Source organism: Marmota marmota, unplaced genomic scaffold (genome assembly GCF_001458135.2).
Source record: "Marmota marmota marmota unplaced genomic scaffold, marMar, whole genome shotgun sequence".
Taxonomy (NCBI): domain Eukaryota; kingdom Metazoa; phylum Chordata; class Mammalia; order Rodentia; family Sciuridae; genus Marmota; species Marmota marmota.
The window spans coordinates 13,370,076-13,388,949 of record NW_025999982.1 but is presented as its reverse complement, the minus strand read 5'-3'; the positions used below and the strand labels follow the sequence as shown (position 1 = coordinate 13,388,949).

The window sequence follows — 18,874 nt, the reverse complement described above, 5'->3', positions numbered from 1 at the left end:
AAATGGCCATCATATTCACCCTTGAAGAGCCACTGGGAGAAGCAGTAGGTGTCCAAGATGGGTTGGAGAGGGAAGGAATAGGGAGATGTTGTGGAATGTGATCTCCTTGAATGTCTAGTTCACAGACAGGAAGCGCCTGCTTCCTCAGCCCTCCTCCTAAGCAGGCCATGTTTGTGATGTGCTTTATTTGTGGTGAAGCCATTTCCCGCAGCAATTCAGGACATTTCAGAAGCAGACAAGCTTGTCAAATCCTGAGACCAGTTAGTGCCACAGTCATTGAAGCTGCCACTCTGACACCTGTGCCCAGGTATTAACAGGAATACATTTGAACACTCTGTAGAGTTGTTTTGAAGGTGAGCAAATAGCATTCCTCATAGAATCACTAAGATCTTGGCCAGAGGACCCAGGAGTCACTGGCTGACTTAGCATTTTACAGGATAAGAAACTGAGGCCCGGGGCAGAGAGAGAACTTGTCCACAACAGAGCTGCTTCCAAGGCTGTGTCCTTCCCTCTTCTAAAGGAGGCCCCAAGTGGAGTCAGACTTGCTGGCCTTCAGTGTCCTGTGGTCTCTGGTCCACTCACTTAGAGCTAGTAAAAGTCAAGCCATCATCATCTTTTTTTAAAAATCAAGAATATGATAAAATAGTCATTCGTAGTCTGCGTTCACAGAGCTTGGTGCAGAGAGGAGATCAGGACAAGTGCCAGACACCCTCACTGACTGATGGAGCTCAGTTCAGGGTCTGGAAGGCGCCACCAGGGACAAGTGCAACCTGGGACCGATGGAGTGGGAAGTAGCACCCACAAGAGACGCTCACAGAGCCTGGCAAAAAGGGAATGGTCTTAGAATAAAAAGGGAGAAGTTCTTTTAGAATTGTGAATAAGTGATCAACAAGGTTAAAATGTCTCTCTTTTACCTTACAACCTTCACCTTCCTTTATCACAACCAGTGAACTACCTACCATTTTGGAAGTGCCCTGCATGTGGTAAGGACAGAGCTAGGGACTGTTATTACCCCCATGTTACAGGAAATGGCTAGAGAGAAGAATGAGCTTTTCCCAGGTGACACGACTGGCTAATTTTCAATCCTGGCTCTTCTGATTCCCAAGGGTGATCTTCACCACCGGCCAGTTGGCTTTCTTTGAAGGACACTGGCTGCCTTGGCTGACCTTAGGCCTGTTCTGCTTTTACACTGGCAAAACATTTATCGTAACCCTGAGGCGACAGCTCTCTCTCCCACCACTTCCAGAAAGCCTAGCCCAGCATCTGCTAAGTGCACCCATGAAGGCCTATGCATCATTGTGTGCAAAAATCAAAGGTCTCTTTATGTTTTAAAGGATGACTTATATTGTTGTCCATGAAACAGCCACCCCTTGGATGTATTTTCCTGATGGCTTTCTCTCCATTCCTTGCCAGCAATTTGAAGCTGTTTCTCTCCGCTTCCTCACCCCACAGAAAGAAATGATTTGTATTCAATAACTGAGTTGAAAATATCACAGAAGTTATATTGGAGGTTGCGCCAATAGAACACCAGAGACTGAGTAATTTATAAAGGAAAAAGGTTGTTTGAGCTCACAGTCCTGAAGGCTGGAAGTCCAAGAGCATGGCACTAGTGTCTGCTCAGCAAAGGTGGCAGAGAGAACACGAGGGGTGGACTTGCCTTATAACAACCAGCTCTTGTGGGGACAAATCCAGTCCTCAGAGAACTCAAGCGAGAAGGGTGTACCTCCGACTCTCCCTAGCTCTTCTCCATGGCCCCAGCACCTCCCAACACTGCCTCACTGAGGAATTAGTGTTCCAGCCCATGAACTTCTAGGGGACAAACACCAACTGCAGCAGGCCCTGCTTCAGCTGCACCAAGGAAGGAACAGGCTCTACCCTGGATCTTGAATACCGCATCTCTGCCCTCTCCCCCCAGCAAGGTGCCAAGGCCAGGAGCCTCTGTACTCCTGGTCTTTGCACAAGGTCTCACTTCTCCTGGGGTAGTTTTCTACTATTCAACTTGCTGCCTTTCCTACATTTTGGTCTTCCTAGCACCTGAGAGCACCTGGTACATGGTAGGTGCTCAGTAAGTACTGAATGAGTGAACCAAGGGACACATGAATTGAGGAGCCGCTGGCCTGCTTGGGGATAGTGTCTTCTCTAGGAAGGTATTGCCGGCTTAGGGCTTTAGCCAGACTGAGTCAGGCAGCACTGAGCTAATGTTTTCAATAGTGAAATGACTTCCAGCATTTCCATTTAAAAAATGATTTCATAAAATTCATTTTTAACCCTTTGGCAGAATCAGTTCAGTAACAATGATAACTCGTTTCATTTTAAGAGATGACTATCTCAGCCCCAGAAGCTCAGAAACAAATTAGAATAAGAGCAAGAGGAAGGCCACTCAGATGATCAAAGGAATGGAGCTGTACCAGGGAGGATGGCTTAGCGGCGGAGTGACTGGGAAGGGACACAGAAACCTAAAGAGGCGGGGAAAGTCAGTGGAAGGTTTTCCTGGCCCTTTGAACTCTTTGCACAGGGTCTTTGTTTAAAAAGAAAAATCTCAAAACATGAGAACACTTTAAGACTTCCACATCAGCACTTCCGATTATTTTGTTTGCTTTCCATTTTAAAAATTAATCCCTACACTTGTTGCTTAGATATTTTGTTAATTATCATTTCTTTGCTTGAGCTCTGTGCAATATTCATACAGGACAGTGACAAAACTCATGAGTCAATACTTAATTTAGAAGCATTAACATTAATGCTCAGTAAATTCTCTGGGGGCGGGGGGCTGGGGAGCAGGAACATCTCGGAGCAGGGATCTAGGGCAAGAAGGGCTCAGGGTCACGTCAGTGCACCCACTGGCTGGTGGGGGCTTCCCAGGGAGGCATGGACACAGATCCTGGCTCAGATTAGCCACAGCTAAATCAGCATCCCTGTCCTTTTAAAAAGGGACACTAGTGATCCTCTTTCAGAGAGGGCCAAGTCAGGTAAAAAATTTCTAGAAAGATCCAGGCAGAGAACAAAAGAGCCCTGACAAAACCTGACCCTGTGGTTCATGAGGAAATCCTTTGAACTCATTAATAAGATGTTACAACTGGAGACAAGGGCCACAGAATATTGGAGAACTTTCGGTTCTGTGTCCCACAGCGAGAGCAAGTTTGATACTGTGCCTCTCATAATTTCTTAGAATACAAACACTCTTAACCATTGTCTCCATGACTGTATATTCTGTCTTTGACCCAGGAAGTAAAATAAAAAAAAACAATGAGTTAACATGTAGTGCTGACTTAACATGTAGTGCTTACTGTGTGTTAGGCACTGTTCTAAATACCTTACTATATCATCTCACTTAACAGTAGCACACAGTCACAAGCATTGTCAATATCATACAGTTGGAAAATGTGAGGCACAGAGTGGTTAAATAAATTGTCAAGGTGCACAGCTGGTAAGTCAAAATGTGTTCTTCCGCCACTGGAAAGAAGCAAAAACGTACTCTGCTTTTTCAAACTTTCAACCTCCCAGGGCGGAAAGGTCTCTTGAATAATAAAATTAATTTCTCCAGAAAAAAATTAAAAATTGTTGGGAAAGGAGAGTTTACGAACACAAAACAATTTAAACATTTTTTTTTCCTTCTATATCTTGTTTGATTTTTATCCTCCCACCAAACCAGCCCAGTGCCTCAGATTTCGGGGCACAGCCCTTGCTTTCCTTTAATGTCCAAGGGGACACACAGATCAGAATTTGCTACCTTCTCTTCTGTTTAAGGGGAAGTTTATCCTATCAAAATAGGGGCTTTATGTTTCTATTCAACCTAGTGAATACATTTGTAGAGTCTCATCACCTAACAGAAAATTAGACAAACCAAGATGGTCTCTGACCTTGACATGGAAAATGAATTGAAAATTTTTATTTGTTTGATAATATCTATTGTCATAATACCCTAATTTCAGAAACGGTACAATGCTGTTTTTCTTTTAAAAAAAAAAAAAAAAAACCAGCAAAACAGCTTATCCATACCAGTTAGCAAAAAATGGCAAAATCGAGATGCATGCCCCACCAAACAGGTGGCAAGTCAGGGGGCCCCTGGTATGAAATGCCAGCCTTGTTCTGTTGTCTGGATGGCTCTGGAAGGTCATGTTCATTGTCACTGAAAATGCCTGCAGGCAGCGATATGAAAAGTCATTGTCTACTCTGTTTTTTCCTGCTACTATTTTTAGCTCTTGTTAGGGAGATCAATTTTAGTTAACTACAGAGGAAGGTTTAAAATGGCGCTGGAGTTTCAAGTTGCCTACGTCTGCTATATTTAGATTTTTTCCCCCTAAATTCTGCTCTATTGAAACATGCCATAGTAAAGCAATTTTGGTGTTTCAGCTTGGTACACATTGTTTCCCGAAATGGAAAATACACTTCCTTAATTAACGTAACTTACAAGGAAGAAACCTTTTCTATTCTAGGCTCTGACTCAGATGTAGAGAAAACTCAGTTTTTAAAATATAGATGAGCACCTATATTTGGGGTACGTGTAGGATGAAATATTATATAAAGACTCTGTCCATTCAACAATTTTGCTATATTCTGATCACCAGACATGAAAGGCAGAGAAAGAGTTAGCACCCACCTTGGCAATTAGTACCCTCTCCTCACATCATTCTCCACACAAGGACTCAGGCTTGTGATCCTGGAACACATTCCCAAGTTTCCATTTCCTTTCCAAGAATTTTCTCTGGGAGAATTTTTTTCTAATAGAAAATTTTAAAGGGGCTTTTCTTCTGCTCACATAATTCTATAATTTTTTTATCTTTAATCACTACCAACTAGCAACATGAAGCTCTTCCTTTACTTATTTCACAGGGTAAAATGTACAGATGGTAGATAATCTGAAAAGATACATAGGCCAAAAAAATGAGAAAAGATGAATAATAAATTTTACCACCCTCAAATAAGTACTTTAAAATAGGATTCTTTTGGTGTTTCTCCTTCACTCTAGGTGTATGTGTGTTCTTAGAGCTACTGCCTTGACCACACCTCTGATTCTAAGAAGGAAAAATAAGGCCACTCATGGAGGTGCATGCCTATAATCCCAGTGGTTTGGGAGGCTGAGGCAGGAGGATCAGGAGTTCAAAGCCAGCCTGAGCAACTCAGTGAGGCCCTAAGCAATTCAGCGAGACGCCATCTCCAAATAAAATATTAAAAAGGGCTGGGGATGTGGCTCAGTGGTTAAGTGCCCCTGAGTTCAATCCCTAGTACCAAGACAAAAAATAGGGTCCATTCCCAGAGAGGAAAACCTCCAGTCTCCAGGGAGTGCCCAAGAAGCTTGTGGTCCCTATCTCTGCTGCTCTCTTCTTGCCTGGGTGGAAAAGCCCCTTCCTCCAAGATTCAGAGAGGTTATTTGCTTGGCTCTTTCTCTCTGCCTCCCCACCTCTCTGGCCCTTTACCTTCCTTGAAAGTTTCTAGTTTTCATCTCAGTTACTAATTCAGATCCTCAATCACAGCACCCCATGAAGAACTTTGGGACCTACCTGTCTCAGGAGGGAATAAAGATAAGTGGTTACCCTAAACCTGTATGAAAAAGAAACCTCCAGAAGCAAATTTCCTTTTATGAAATAGACCCCCTCCCCGCCTTATGACAGATGTAAAGTATTCGCCCTCTCCCTCCATCTTTTAACATCTAGCTAAATCCTTCTCATCTCCCACTTTGATACAGGTCAGGACTGGGGAGGAGCAAGGAAGGAGAATCCCCGTCATACATGTTGATAATACTTTTTTCCTGCAGTGAACCCATATGACCCTTACTGAGGTGGGGAAGCCATGCCATGCCATATCATGGCCACCTCACACCTGACCCCAGGAGGCAACACACTGGCTACACTGTGACACCTAGGAGAATCAATTGGAGCCTGCTGCCCATCTCCAGGGCTTACCACAATGAAACAGGAAATATGCACTCACAGAAATACAAAGAATCAGAGAGCCCAAGTTTACAGAAGACCAAACTCTGGAATATTTGTTTTAATCCTGAATCCTTTTCACTCTAAGAAATGCTTTCTCCATAATAATCTTGTAAATAGGCAGCTACCAAATACCTGTGATTTTTAGTTTCCAATAAGCCCCTTTGCTCTTGAACACCACCTCTTCTATTTCGTAGCTATGGATGATGACCCAGCATGAAGAGAGGATTTTTCTCTTTAGGATGATGATTAAAACTCAGGATGTGTTTTTGATTCTAGGCTCCATCTTTTATGGGCTGTGTGAACTTCAGCAAGTTTTTTAGCCTCTCTGTCCTCAGTTTTCCAAACAGAAAATCAGGGTATATATCAAAAGAGACAAGCCATGTAAATATCTATGTCCAGCCCTGGATATAGTAAATGCTCAATCTGTGTCAACTATTTATTATTAGTTGACTGTCAAACCACATCTTAGGCTCTGAGTTCAGTGTATGGCAATATGAATGCCATGATGTTTGGAGCTGATTGTCGCATGCAAGGCAGTACATTTAGCATTCCTGGGTCTCACCTGCTAAGTGCCAGTTTTCACCCTGACCCAGTCATTAAATCATGGTGATGGCAACAATATCCACTGATAGACCAGCACTTGTTTAAGAAGGACGCTATAAGCACACCAGTTGAAAAGTGACTAAGAGGTGTTGAGACAAGAGGCAAGGAGAGTCCAGTAAAGTGGAGGCACCAGTGTGTGCACAGAAAGAGGGGAGAGGGCGGGATACACAGGAGTAGCACCTGCTCACAACTTTGTACTTGATCTCCATATGTGCGTGCACATTGCATCTACACACACACACATTTTTGCTTCCCCTAGGAAAACTAGAAGAAAGCAAGATTGCCAAGAGGTGGCTTTAAAATACCATTAAAATATTTGGTCTTTGTCCTTCATTCCTAACACAAAGCTCCTAAAATTCATGATTTCCTGAGAGTTAGGAGTATCTTTTATTCTAATAATGTGACTCTTGGCAGGATGGGGGCTGGTCACTAGAAAGACAGCCCCTTGAATCCAAACCTAGTACTTTCAGTCCCATTTCCCCACCCCTGGGGAATAGAGGACAGGAGAAAAGCTAGAGATTAAGTTAATCAATAGCTGATGATACCTGAATGGTGGTGTTCTGAGAGCTTCTGGGTTCATGAATGCATCCGCATGCCAAGAGGGTGGCACACCCCAACTCCCCAGGATAGAAGTGCTCCTTCCAGACTATCCTATGTATCTCTTCATCTGGATCTTCACTTTTGTATCCTTTATAATAAACTGGTAATCATTTTTAAAAATACACCTTTAAATAGCACATCTATCTGGGGGATGGGGGGTGCAGCTTGGAAAATGTCCTATTTTTTTGGTTTAACTCTGTCCTTCTGTTGAAGAACACAGTCCCCAGCAGAAGTGAGTGAGGTCGGGGGTGACAGTTCAAATGCTGGTGGGTGCCCCAGATAGAGGGAGGCAGGGTACATTCCCCCCTAGTCTTGTCCCACTTCCTGGGGGAGTCCCTACCAAGTACCTGACAGTTTGGGACCCCTTGCCTGCCCAGTTGACAGGGAGCAGCAAACCAGGACTTGCAGCTTCGTGGAGCTTCCTTTCCTGCTGAATTCAAGTCATAAGCTTAACTCTTGAAAAAAACCTACATATGAACACCTTTAAAGCACATCTAAACCATCCTGCACTGCTCACTGAACTCTGCATTCACCAACAGTTGGGCATGCGCAGAAAAGCCAGCATGCACCAAGTCCACTGTCACCATTCCACCCACAGGGGCTCCCTAGTCCCTCTTGCAGAGTAGGCAGGTCCTGTGCCCTTTAAGCCAAGCCACTGTTTTCCTGTAGTGATGTTAATATTGGAATTTGTATTCTCAACCAACTATAAAGGACTCAATCCAAATTGAAGCTTAGCACACAACCCTGACAGGGTTCTGTATTGGAGTTCTATTGGAAATGTTCTTAGGACTTGCTTTAATAAGCCACTATCCTGTTTTAAAATTCAGTGTAGACTGATCATTGACACTGATGTTTGAACCCTATTTGGTTCAGAAGACAGATGAGTAGCTGTTGCTGTTGTTAATTGCCAGCTTGGTTTTGGATGACAAGTTAAAGTTAAGAAATGGACATCCTGCACCACACAGGTGCACTCCACCAGCATGGAGCTAGAAAGCATCAGGCTGCCCAGCACTGGGCAGGGACTCTCCTGCCAAGCTCAGCACAGAGCCCAGAGCAGAGCACAGGCTTCTCAGAGGAAGAGAGCACTCAAAGTGAAAGGTGGGAGAGGGTGAGCCAAGCATTTCCAGTTCTTTTCCCCCAAATCACCTTAGTATTGTTCCTCTTCCACTGGGGAGGAATAGAAGAGGGGCCATAGAGATAGAGCAAGAGGTCCAAGATGTCCTCCACATGAAAGAACCACTGGACCTAGTCAAGTATCCACTAGGACACAGGGCCCCAGCAGGGGAAAAGGGAAGACTCTACAGGCGATAACTTCAACTCAACTCTAGTAGCTCCCCTAGCTCTTGAACAGAATTTGTGTGACCCAGGCCCACTTTTATATAACAAACTACTCCCAAACTGTAGGGCCTAAAAGAGCAACCATCATTTATTATGCTCACAACTCTACTTGGTCAAGGCTCAGTAATGTCTCATCTCTGTGCCACGCAGTGTTGTTGGGACAGCACACCTGGAGACTAGCAAATCAGCTTCAGGAGGGTTCATTCTGATGGCTGGCTGTGGCTTGGGCCCTGCTTCCTCTCCACAGGCTGATTTGACTTCCTTACAACATGGAGGTGGGGTTTCAAGAGTGGGCATCCTGAAAGAGTATGGCAGAAGTGTCTGGCATTTTTATAACCCAGAAGTCATATTGGTTCCTTCTGCCATATTCTATCAAGGCCATCATAAAAGCCTGTCCAAGTTTTCAAAGAGGGAATGGAGGGAACACTCCTGGATGGAGAATTGGCAAGGTCCTAGGAGAGTATATGGGAGGAGAAATATTATATCATCTTTGGAAAGCATGATGTGCTACAACATGTAACATCCCTATTGAGAATTCAACTTCCTTATGCGAGATGATGAAATTAAACAGGAGGGAAACAGGAAATTTTCCCAAGTCCACAGTTTCCATAGGAGATTAACTTAGTTTATAGAAGACAGGGTCTTGCTACGTTGCTTAGGGCCTCACTAATGTGCTGAGGCTGGCCTCAAACTTGCAATCCTTCTGCCTCAGCCTCCCAAGTCACTGGGATTACAGGCATACACCACTGTACCCAGCTATAATTTATAGGAGATTCATTGTCAAAGAGACCTTGCCTAGAATAACTAGCAAAGTTCAAAAAAAAAATGAGGCAAAGTTCAGGAGAAATAAATAGTCTAGCTTGAGAACAAATATACACTGAAAATATGTTGCCATGAAAATGTATTAGAAGTAAAAGTTAAAACGAGGCTCCTTTCCGGCAGAGTTTCCTGCAGAATATGAAACAGTGAGAATAATGAGAGGCAGAACCAGAGGGGATGGTTAATGTGGTTGGCGAAATCAAGTCAGTCTGAATTCTGGCTCTGCAGGGAGCTCAGTTTCCTTAGCATAACTGGACATGCTGAAACCCACTCCACAGAGCTAATGTCATCATTAGACACCTGTTTAGGGGAAGCACTTGGAGACTTAGACCTGTGCCTGGCATTTAGGAAGTATTCCCTAAACAGCTGTGTTCAAGGAACATGCCAAGTTTCTACAACTCCTACTATGGCCCAGCACCAACAGAGTCCTAATAAATAGGGTAGATACCTGCATTAGTTTTCAGCTTAGTTGAAATGCTAAACATTTACACAAGATAAACCACAGGAGGAAAATTCATGCATGAGTACATACTGGACATTATACAATAACTGTCTGATGTCCTTCACAAATCTATCATTTATTGATCATTAGTGTGTACCCTGAGCTGCAGCAATCCCAAAAGCAGCTTTGGTGATTTGGAATATAAAACATCACTAGATGAAATAACTAATGAATAATACAAAAAGGGATATCATTAAGCATTATAAATACGTGGCTCGGACCAACCTGGGGAAAGAAAATCAGAAGTTTTCTTAGAACAGGAACTTATGGCTTTCCATTTCATGGAACAGAGGTATGTAAACGGGTAGGAAAAGAGGAAAATGGAGAGAAATTTCCCAAGGACAAGTCAGAGAAGGGGACACAGGGACTGGGGAGAAAGGAGAGATCCATTTGGGGAATTAGATTACAGGGTACCTGGCTATTCACTTGAACCTTGGGATTCAACATATCATTCACCTCTTCCTGTACTTCACAGCAGATTCTGGTGAGTGAAAGATCTTTACAATCATTTGGCTGCTTGATTCTTTAACCCTTGTGTGATTAGTTCATCGTATTGGAAATGAAATTCTTTGCGGGGTGGGGGAGGGCAGCATTGATCAAACTAATATCACCCTGAATAATTACACCATGCATCATGGGAGGACTTGGTAAACTAGTTGATCCATATTTCTTTATTTCCTAGTCTCCCGGTGATGTGAGCATTGTCATTGCCTTGATGAGGGAAACTGAGGTACAAAAAACATATAGCTTTCTCAGAGTCCCACTACTAGTATGTGGAAGGTGGTGTCTCCAAATTTAGTTTTAGGATGTTGATTCTGGCTGGAGAGATTAGATTCTATGGGGAGGAAAGCGACAGGGATCCCCCTACTAAATGGCAGGAGGCAAGTCATGGGCAGGGTCAGCACAAGGTGGGTGAGTGGGGGAGCACACACAGAAATGCTTCAAAGCAGCATTCAGAGACTTAGTGACTGAGTAACGGCAAGTGGATGAGGAGAAAGAAAATTCAATAACTGACTCCAAGGATCTGCACCTAAAAGGCTGGAAAAAAGACAGCCTCCATGAGTAATGTGAGAGCCTGGAAGGAAATGTGTGTCCATGAGGCAAATGAATAATTCTACTTTAGATATGTGAATTTGGAGAGGAAGAGGAAACTTACATGGAGATGTCAGGAAAATTGGGGTGCAGATATGAAGGCAGCCTGGAATAAGCTCCTCCTAGAGGGAGGACTGGGGAAGAGTCTTCCCAGACCAGCAGCAAATGCTAAGGGGTAAAGCTCGTTGCACCTGTTGGACTTTGCTGTGTTTTGGAAGCCTCGAGCGCAGGGATCCTATCTATTTCCTAGTGGACCACATGATCTTCTTTCCATCACAAAAGTTTCCTAAGAATCTGAACAATCAGTCTCAACCCTGCTTTAGTACACACACATATGGCTCTGTATCATCCCCCTACTCTAACACACCTGAATTATATTGATTTGTACAAACTGCATCAGCACACTGATGATGTTAGCATCCAAGAAGGAGCCCATCATGGCCCATGAGCCAAAGGTCACAGTGTGATGGAGGTTTCCTGTGGCACTTGGACTGGCAGCCTCATCACACTTCCCTGTGACTGACAGAACTACAGAGACTTCACCCTCCTCCTCCTGAGGACAGGAAGCAGCCTGTGGGCACCCATGTTTCCTCCTCCAGATGTGTAGGAATTGGAATGTTGTCACCAACCTGCCCCACCCACTCAAAAAAAAAAAAAAAGGAAACAGAATTTGGGCATATGTTTTGAACCGTGGCCAAGCCTCAGGAAGTTCCAAATACCTCCATGAGAGTTTAACTTTTGGCCAGGTGCTAAAGGATTTTGTTTGGGTGTTTATTTCATGGGGGTAGATAGAAAACCCTGATCAATGCATTTTTATGACAGGTTCTGGCCTCCTTTCTCTGCACAGGGTAAAGGATAGTTTGAAAACAGATGGAGGAGTGAGCGCAGGATAGATGAATCCTCTCATCCTTTAAAAAGAGATGCTGATCCAGGGCCCCATTCTCCCTGCATTAGGATAGGACCTGTCCCCAGCCTGGGTGGATAAGGACTCCTTGTCCCCAGCTAAGCTTAGTTGGTCCCTTTGCATGGTGACAGCGTTGACGTCAGTCCTCACGGTAGAGGAATTAGTTGAAGCCCAAAGGGAAAAAAAAAAAAAAAGGCCAAAAAAAGAAAAATTCAATCCAGCAAGGCTAAAGCCATTTCTTTTTAGTTTGCAGGCTCTCAGCAGCTGTTAAGCTTTGCTGGATTTTGATAGTAAGAAATTTTCTAAAAATAGAATAATGAAAGGTTGGAGTTAATGGGATCACCTAGTAAAATAGCTCCACTAGTAGCCAATCTGACTATAGCCACCTGATGTGAAAGTTGCCTCGCACTCCCCCACACACATAAAGAGGTGCCCCCTTGCTGGCCTCTTCCATCCCCCACAGCTACTTAGAGAAGAAAGCCACCTCCAATGTGATAATCACACTGCAACAATGGGTGGCTTTAAGGAATGCTCTTTATCTAAGCCAGGGCCCACAAAAGGTATAATCAAAAGTCAACTTTGTTGTGTGTATTATTAGTGGGAAGACTAATATTTGCCAACAGAGGAGGAAAGGGACAGGGTATCTGGTCAGTCCTCTGGCCTGGGCCCTGCCATCACCACCACCTCAACCCCAGGGCCAGAAACTTCCACACTCAATCTGCTACGGCAGAGTCCTTTTTGTGGCCTCCCCCTCTGAGGATGGCAGATGCCATCCCCCTGCACCTCTGCAAGTCATGAGCAGGACTCCCACAGCTGCTGTTTCTTCTAAGGGGCTTCTTCAAATACGAGAAAGAAACCCTACCCGCTAAAATGAGAACTATCATCTTATTCCAAGACTTAGAAATCACATCTTCCTCTTTTTATCTGAGAGTGTCTTTCATTCAGAATTGCAAAGAGTGTGTGAAAAGAAAAAGAAAAAGGAAATTTTTAGGCACTCTGGATGTTGTTGGACGATGAGCAAGTGCTGGTGGCCAGGAGGCCTGGGGACCTGACCTGGAGTCCTGTGCCTCTTTTCCTTTGTGTGCCCTTCTTTCCCCTATCCTCTCTCTGAACTATTACCATTTTTCAATTAAAAACAAATGATGCAGAGTGGAGGAAGTAAGGGGGCACATTAGTGTGTGCCAGTACCCTCGTGGGACCACAGTCCCTTGCTATCCCACAAAGCCATGAAACTCTGGTCACTCAGACACAGAAACAACCAGAAGCAGCAGAGGGTGCTAAATACAAATGAAGATTCCACTAAATCAGAATTTGCAAGATTGCATCCCATCCTGGCAATCTGTTCTTAACAAACACCTTGAGTAAATTATCAGATGGTTGAGAACCACTGTTTCAAGCTGCCACCAACCAGGTCTGCCCACCCTCAGCCCAGAGCCTCTCCCACACCTGTCAGGTAAAGCTAGTTTCATGCAGGTTCCTCTCCGTAGCAATACCTGATATATTTCTTTTATCCTGGAACTTTGATAATAGAGTTCTTTTAAGATGGGACAAAATACTCTAGGGAGGAGGGGACCCACACTATTAAATGAACTTTCCATGTCATCCAGCGGTGTTCCATGCCTACACGTCTGCACAGTACAGTAACTGCCAAGTGGACTGCAGCCTGATTAGGTTAGCTCTCACTCTCCATTCCTGCTTTCCAAGTAGCCTGAGTGATTGGCATGCACCTGGTTCTGCCACAGGCATCCTACTTCTGTCACTGTCCTCACCTGCATCCAAACTAGTCCACCTCAGCTCCCACATGTCAGAGACTTAACGCTCATTGATGAAATTTTCCCTGCCTACAATTTCACCACATCTAGACTGCAAGCCACAGATCTTCATAAGCCATAGTCCAATGGCTCTGCCTAATTCTATTCTTTTTTGCTACTACCAGTGTCCAGAGAAATGCTGGAGTTGTGAAACATTTACTGTCCCTCACCCAGAAAAGCCTTCCCTCAGCACAGCAGGATGTTGGGGGCGGACAGTGTCCAATAAAGACTTCTCTGACTCTGAACAGAAAGAGAACCCTCTTAGAAGGGTGTGGCTATATTAGTTTGCTAGGGCTGCCATAACAAAGTACCACGAACTGAGCGACTTTCACAACAAAAATTATTTGACTCGGTTTTAGAGGTCCAAAGTTCAAGATCAAGATGCACACACACGGGGCCATGCTCTCTCTCTGAAAGTGTTGTATGAGATCTGTTCCAACACCCTCTCCTCACTTCTGGTGGTTCTTGGCTATGACAGCATAACTCCATTCTTCAAATGGCATTCTCCCAGGGTGTGTGAGCATCCAACTTCTCCTTCCTATAAGGTACCAGTCTTGTTGTAGCAGGGCCCATTCTAATAACCTCTTATTAATTTAATCAACTGCAAAGTCCCTCTCTCCAAATAAGGTCACATTCATAGGACATGGATGTCAGGACTTCAACATCTTTTAGGGGGGCACAATTCAACCAATAACAAGGACGACTCTGGTGTGTCCATCCCTCCCCATATCACTTAGAAAAGCTCTGATACCTATTACATTATTAGTGCTCCTTATTCTCTGTCAGTACCAGAATTTTCAAAGGTCACTTGTAGAGTTTGCTGTTTTCACCACTGTTGCTTACCTAGATGGGCTGCCCAGCAGCATGTAAAGAGTGTCCTGCTCCCACAACTGACAATACTTGTTCAAGCTGTCCAGCAAAAGAACTTTCCACAAAAGACAGGAAAGTGGGCAAGACTGGATGGTGTCTGGTCTTGATCTGGGAAGAAGGGCAGGACATGGGGAGATCTCAGAAAGAGGGGAGACTATGCCAAGTATAAGTAGCTAGTTTTAGTGGGTAAATAATGTAGCTATTGTGATTAGGGGGGCAACAAGTAAACTGGTTTGACCAAGCAAAAAAGGGAATGGATGGAGGTAATGTTGATGAGAGATTATGCAGAGTCTTCTGTGATGTGCTAAGAAATGTAGACATGTTCTAATGAGTCCTGAAGAGCCACTAGCCACGAGGATATCTGGAAGACATCATTTTTAGACGATTTTTTTCTATTGATTTGTGAGGATTGGAAGTGAAGGATATGGGGCAAAGATAAAGATGTCAGTGGTTGAGAAGTTTTAAGCATGCAGACTGAGAATGATCCCCTGTTCTTGCTCTTCCACCTGGAGGTCTTCTACTTGTCAGACCCAGGTCAACTGTCACCTCTAATAAGAAGCATGTCAAAATTACGTGCTTCTTAAATTGGGTACCTTAGATCTTAACATATATTACCACCCTAACACTCTCCATCTTACATTCTGATTCCTTCTGTTTCCCCCTGGAGAGTGCTTTCATTGTACTTTGTGGTCTTTATGACCAGCAATGTCAAGACCATGAAACAGAAAGCCAGTTGTATCACAGTGATTCTAAAATGAGCCAGTCAAAAATGAGACATTTTTAAACTGGAAAGGGCTTTGATGGTCACCTAACCCAGTTATCCAGTAAACACAACAAATTGTGGACAAATGATAATCTCATCTTCTTCTTTCTGGGGGCAGCCATTGCTGTAAGAATTGAAGAGCTGGAGAGAAACTTAAAAGACTACCCTATCCAAAAGATGAAGAAGTAAAGTGATTAGCTTTTGGTTACTCAGCAATTAGTAGCAAGACTAGAAATAGAAATGATGGTCTAGGTTCATCAGCTTCCTGTACTATGATAAAGTACCTGAGATAATCAACTTCATAGGAGAAAAGATTCATTTTGACTCATGATTTCAGAGATTTCAGTGCATAGTCATTTGCCCCTGTTGCTCTGGGCTCATGACAGCCCAGTATATTATGGTGGGAGCATGTGGTGGAAACCTAATCACCTCATGGTGGACTAAAAACAAGAAGGGACTGGGGTCTCCTTCAAGGGCCCAACCCTAATGACCTAATTTCTTCCCACTAAGACCCACCTCTTAAAGGTTTTACCAACTCCCAAAAGCACTTAGGAAGGGGGCCATCCCTTCCATACTTGGGCTTTTGGGGAATATTTAGGATCCAAATAACGGCATGGCCAGACTCATTTGGTCCTCAAGGGGTTAAATGACTTGTTCAGGGTTGTACAGGGGCTAGGTGGTAGAGCTGGGGTACAATTCAGATTGATCGCATTCTGTTCACACCACGTATGACCCCAGACTTTCTGAAACACTGCAACGTGCCCTTCTTACTTCCTGGGCAAACCTTGCCAGAGGATCTGCTGTGAAACCCTCCCTCCTTCTCACCCATGTCCCTTGCTTTCTAGGAGAGAAGTACGAGCTCCACGCGGGAACAGAGTCCACCCCAAGTGTGGTTGTGCACGTGTGCGACAGCGACATAGAGGGAGAGGAGGATCCAAAGACTTCCCCAAAGCCAAAAATCATCCAAACCCGGCGTCCCGGCCCGCCACCCTCTGTGTCCAACTGAGCTCACTGCTCCACCTTGAGGATAAAATCTGTCTCTTCTTTATCATGCTTTTTCCCCCTCCCTGTTGTTTGTCAGAGAAAAAAAAAATTTAATTGCCTTTAAATCCCTGGGTGTTTGGTTGTTTGAGATTCCTTCCTTGTAATCAAGCCTCTCGGACAAAAGGGCTAGGAAAAGGTGATATGTCTCCTGATCATATCATACCCATTAAGTATAATTCATTATTTAGAAGGTTCTAGAAAAAGTAGTATTTTCTTATTAAACAATCAGCACAGCCTATATCTTCGTTCTCTCATGTTGATCCAAGCCAGACACATCGATAACAAGCAGTACCTGTGTTGTTTGTGAGCCTTTTCAGTCCCAGTCCTGATGTGCGTGTTGTTTTTTTTCCTGGCCACTCAAATAGGACCATAAGTAAACTTGACTTTGACTGCATGAGATATCCCTATCTGGTCTCTCTCAGTCCTCTGCATCCCGACATTCCCAGGACATGCATGATCACCAGCATTTGTTTTCATGATTTGAGGATATACTCTAACTCACAGGTTATCAGCATCCAGCCATGTCCTACCTAGAATAGGAAAAAAATAATCCGTATCATCCAGCTTGACAAGTCTGGGTATAGTCACTATTTTGAGTCTATTTCATAGCTCTGTTAAAATTCCTGGAGGCAAAATTGAGCTTGGCCCCAAAGATATTCCTCAATAGAGTTTGAACATCATTTCCATGTAGAACTTCCCAGTCTCATTGGGGAGGCTTGTCCAGGGTGATAGAGACCGATTTCAGACGAACTATTTATTATCAAAGTCTCTCATGGTGTCTGAACCGATTGTTTTTTCTCTTTGTATATTTGTACAAATGTTTCAGCTGTGCTTTTAAAATCTGGATGTTTTTTATTTAGTGGTTGTTCAGCCATTAGCTGCTTAAAAACATATGTGCATTGCTTATGAATGCATTCATACACTATTGCAGATAATCTGATAATATCACACTATTATGGATAATACTGAATTTTAAGAGGGCACGACAACATCATATGCCAATACATGAATGATTAGCCAACATCTTTGCTATTCAGCCCACTTGTTTTTAAATAATGATGCAAGTGTCAGTTGTAGACGATTTAAAGTTAGCTAAATCTCCAGAATGTAGCAACAGCTGAGCATATTCAAACAGGGAAAGGGTGAGAGATAAATGTATGCCAATCCTGCTCACGCAATGCCCGTATGCTCAAAAAAGTTTTGTTTTCGTTACATGTGATTTTTCTATTTCTCCAGCCCAAAGTGCATTACAGAAGATACACCTAGAGAACCATTAACTTCTGCTGTATGTGCCAGGCCTCATCTACTCCTGTACATTAATAAATTATGTTAGATGCAATTACAAATTATGATGGAGTGAGGAAGTACTTTCATGACCTAAGCCTCAGAAAAAACACACAAGAACAATAATGCAGCCAACTGATTGAAGAGTTGTTGTGGTTTTTGCCTAGGGTGTATGTTAGTGTCCTCAGAAACTTAAAACATAGACAGATCACTCAGAAATTAAAAGTCCGTTCTACTGTGAATATAGCAATATAGTACTGGACACAGTACAGGGGAAACTGAGGAGAGCTTTGCTTGTAAAATCCTAAGTTTCTATAGGAAAAATGAAGACTCCTTGAAAATAAAATCTGAGGAGTATGTTATCAGCAAATGCTTTGACTTTCCTTTATTGTGGAGGTTTCTGGATTTTCATTGGCAAGATTATGTACTTCATGGTGGAGGAATGGCGCCCTCTAATGGAGGAATGTTGCATTTGGCTATTTAGATGACAGAACTACAGCCACCCACCTCTGGGGGCTGAATCTCAGCTGACTGCTGGTCATTGACTTAAGATACCCTGATTTTTTTTTCAGAATGCAGGTTCTGGAAAAAAAAAAAAAAAAACTAGATGAGAGAAAGTTTTGGGAAATGATTTTTTAAAAAATGTTTTAAAACAGTCGTACCAGACTTTACTGACAATTTAGTAAAAGTTGAAATGACCATTCTGTGTAGTCATAAAAACTCGGTGGCATGTATGACCTAGGTGGTGAGTCTGGGTATTGCCACATGTCCATGTTAACCTGTCTCAGATCAAGCAACTCCTTCACTAGGTTGGACTTTGGGGGGAAGACAGAGGTGTTTTTCTCAGGGGAGCAGTAGGGAATGGGAAGCGCCTGCCATGTTTGTGTGGAACCTCCTCACGCTGTGAAAGTCTCAGTTGCCTCGGCATTTCCATGACGCACATTATGCAAACCTCTTTAGCACTATTTTAAGTTTGAAAAGTTTTAAAATGAAGGGGAAGGGGAACATTTCCACCAACTGAATCATTTGTGCACGTGTATAGCTCCAAGAGCTTAGACTTCAAATATATCTGGTGAATGACTCTTGGTCCCTGTGGTGTCATTTCTTTGTTGTCTTCCTGATTTGAATATTCCTGATGGGTAACTATAAAGGAGGGCGACTCGGCTATGTTCTGTCCAAGAAGTTACCAACATATGGGATTAACCCATCTAGGTTCTCTCTGAAATGCAACATGGCGGGTGGGAGGGCAGTTAGAAGGAAGAATTGAGCAAGGCCAGGCAGGATGAGACAGGCTCCCACAAAGGGACAGAA

At 43.5% G+C, this 18,874-nt stretch overlaps 1 protein-coding gene across 5 annotated transcripts in view; it reads left to right on the top strand.

The window, feature by feature from the left end:
- Rcan2 (regulator of calcineurin 2) overlaps nucleotides 1-18,644 on the top strand; it is a 242,799-nt gene extending 224,155 nt beyond the window's left edge. For all 5 annotated transcript variants that reach the window (XM_048805417.1, XM_048805416.1, XM_048805419.1 and 2 more), the window contains one exon: nucleotides 16,081-18,644. In XM_048805417.1, the coding sequence (XP_048661374.1) occupies nucleotides 16,081-16,241 (161 nt within the window). In that variant the 3' untranslated portion in view covers nucleotides 16,242-18,644. The remainder of the gene's footprint in view (nucleotides 1-16,080) is intronic.
- Nucleotides 18,645-18,874: the final 230 nt, after the last annotated feature.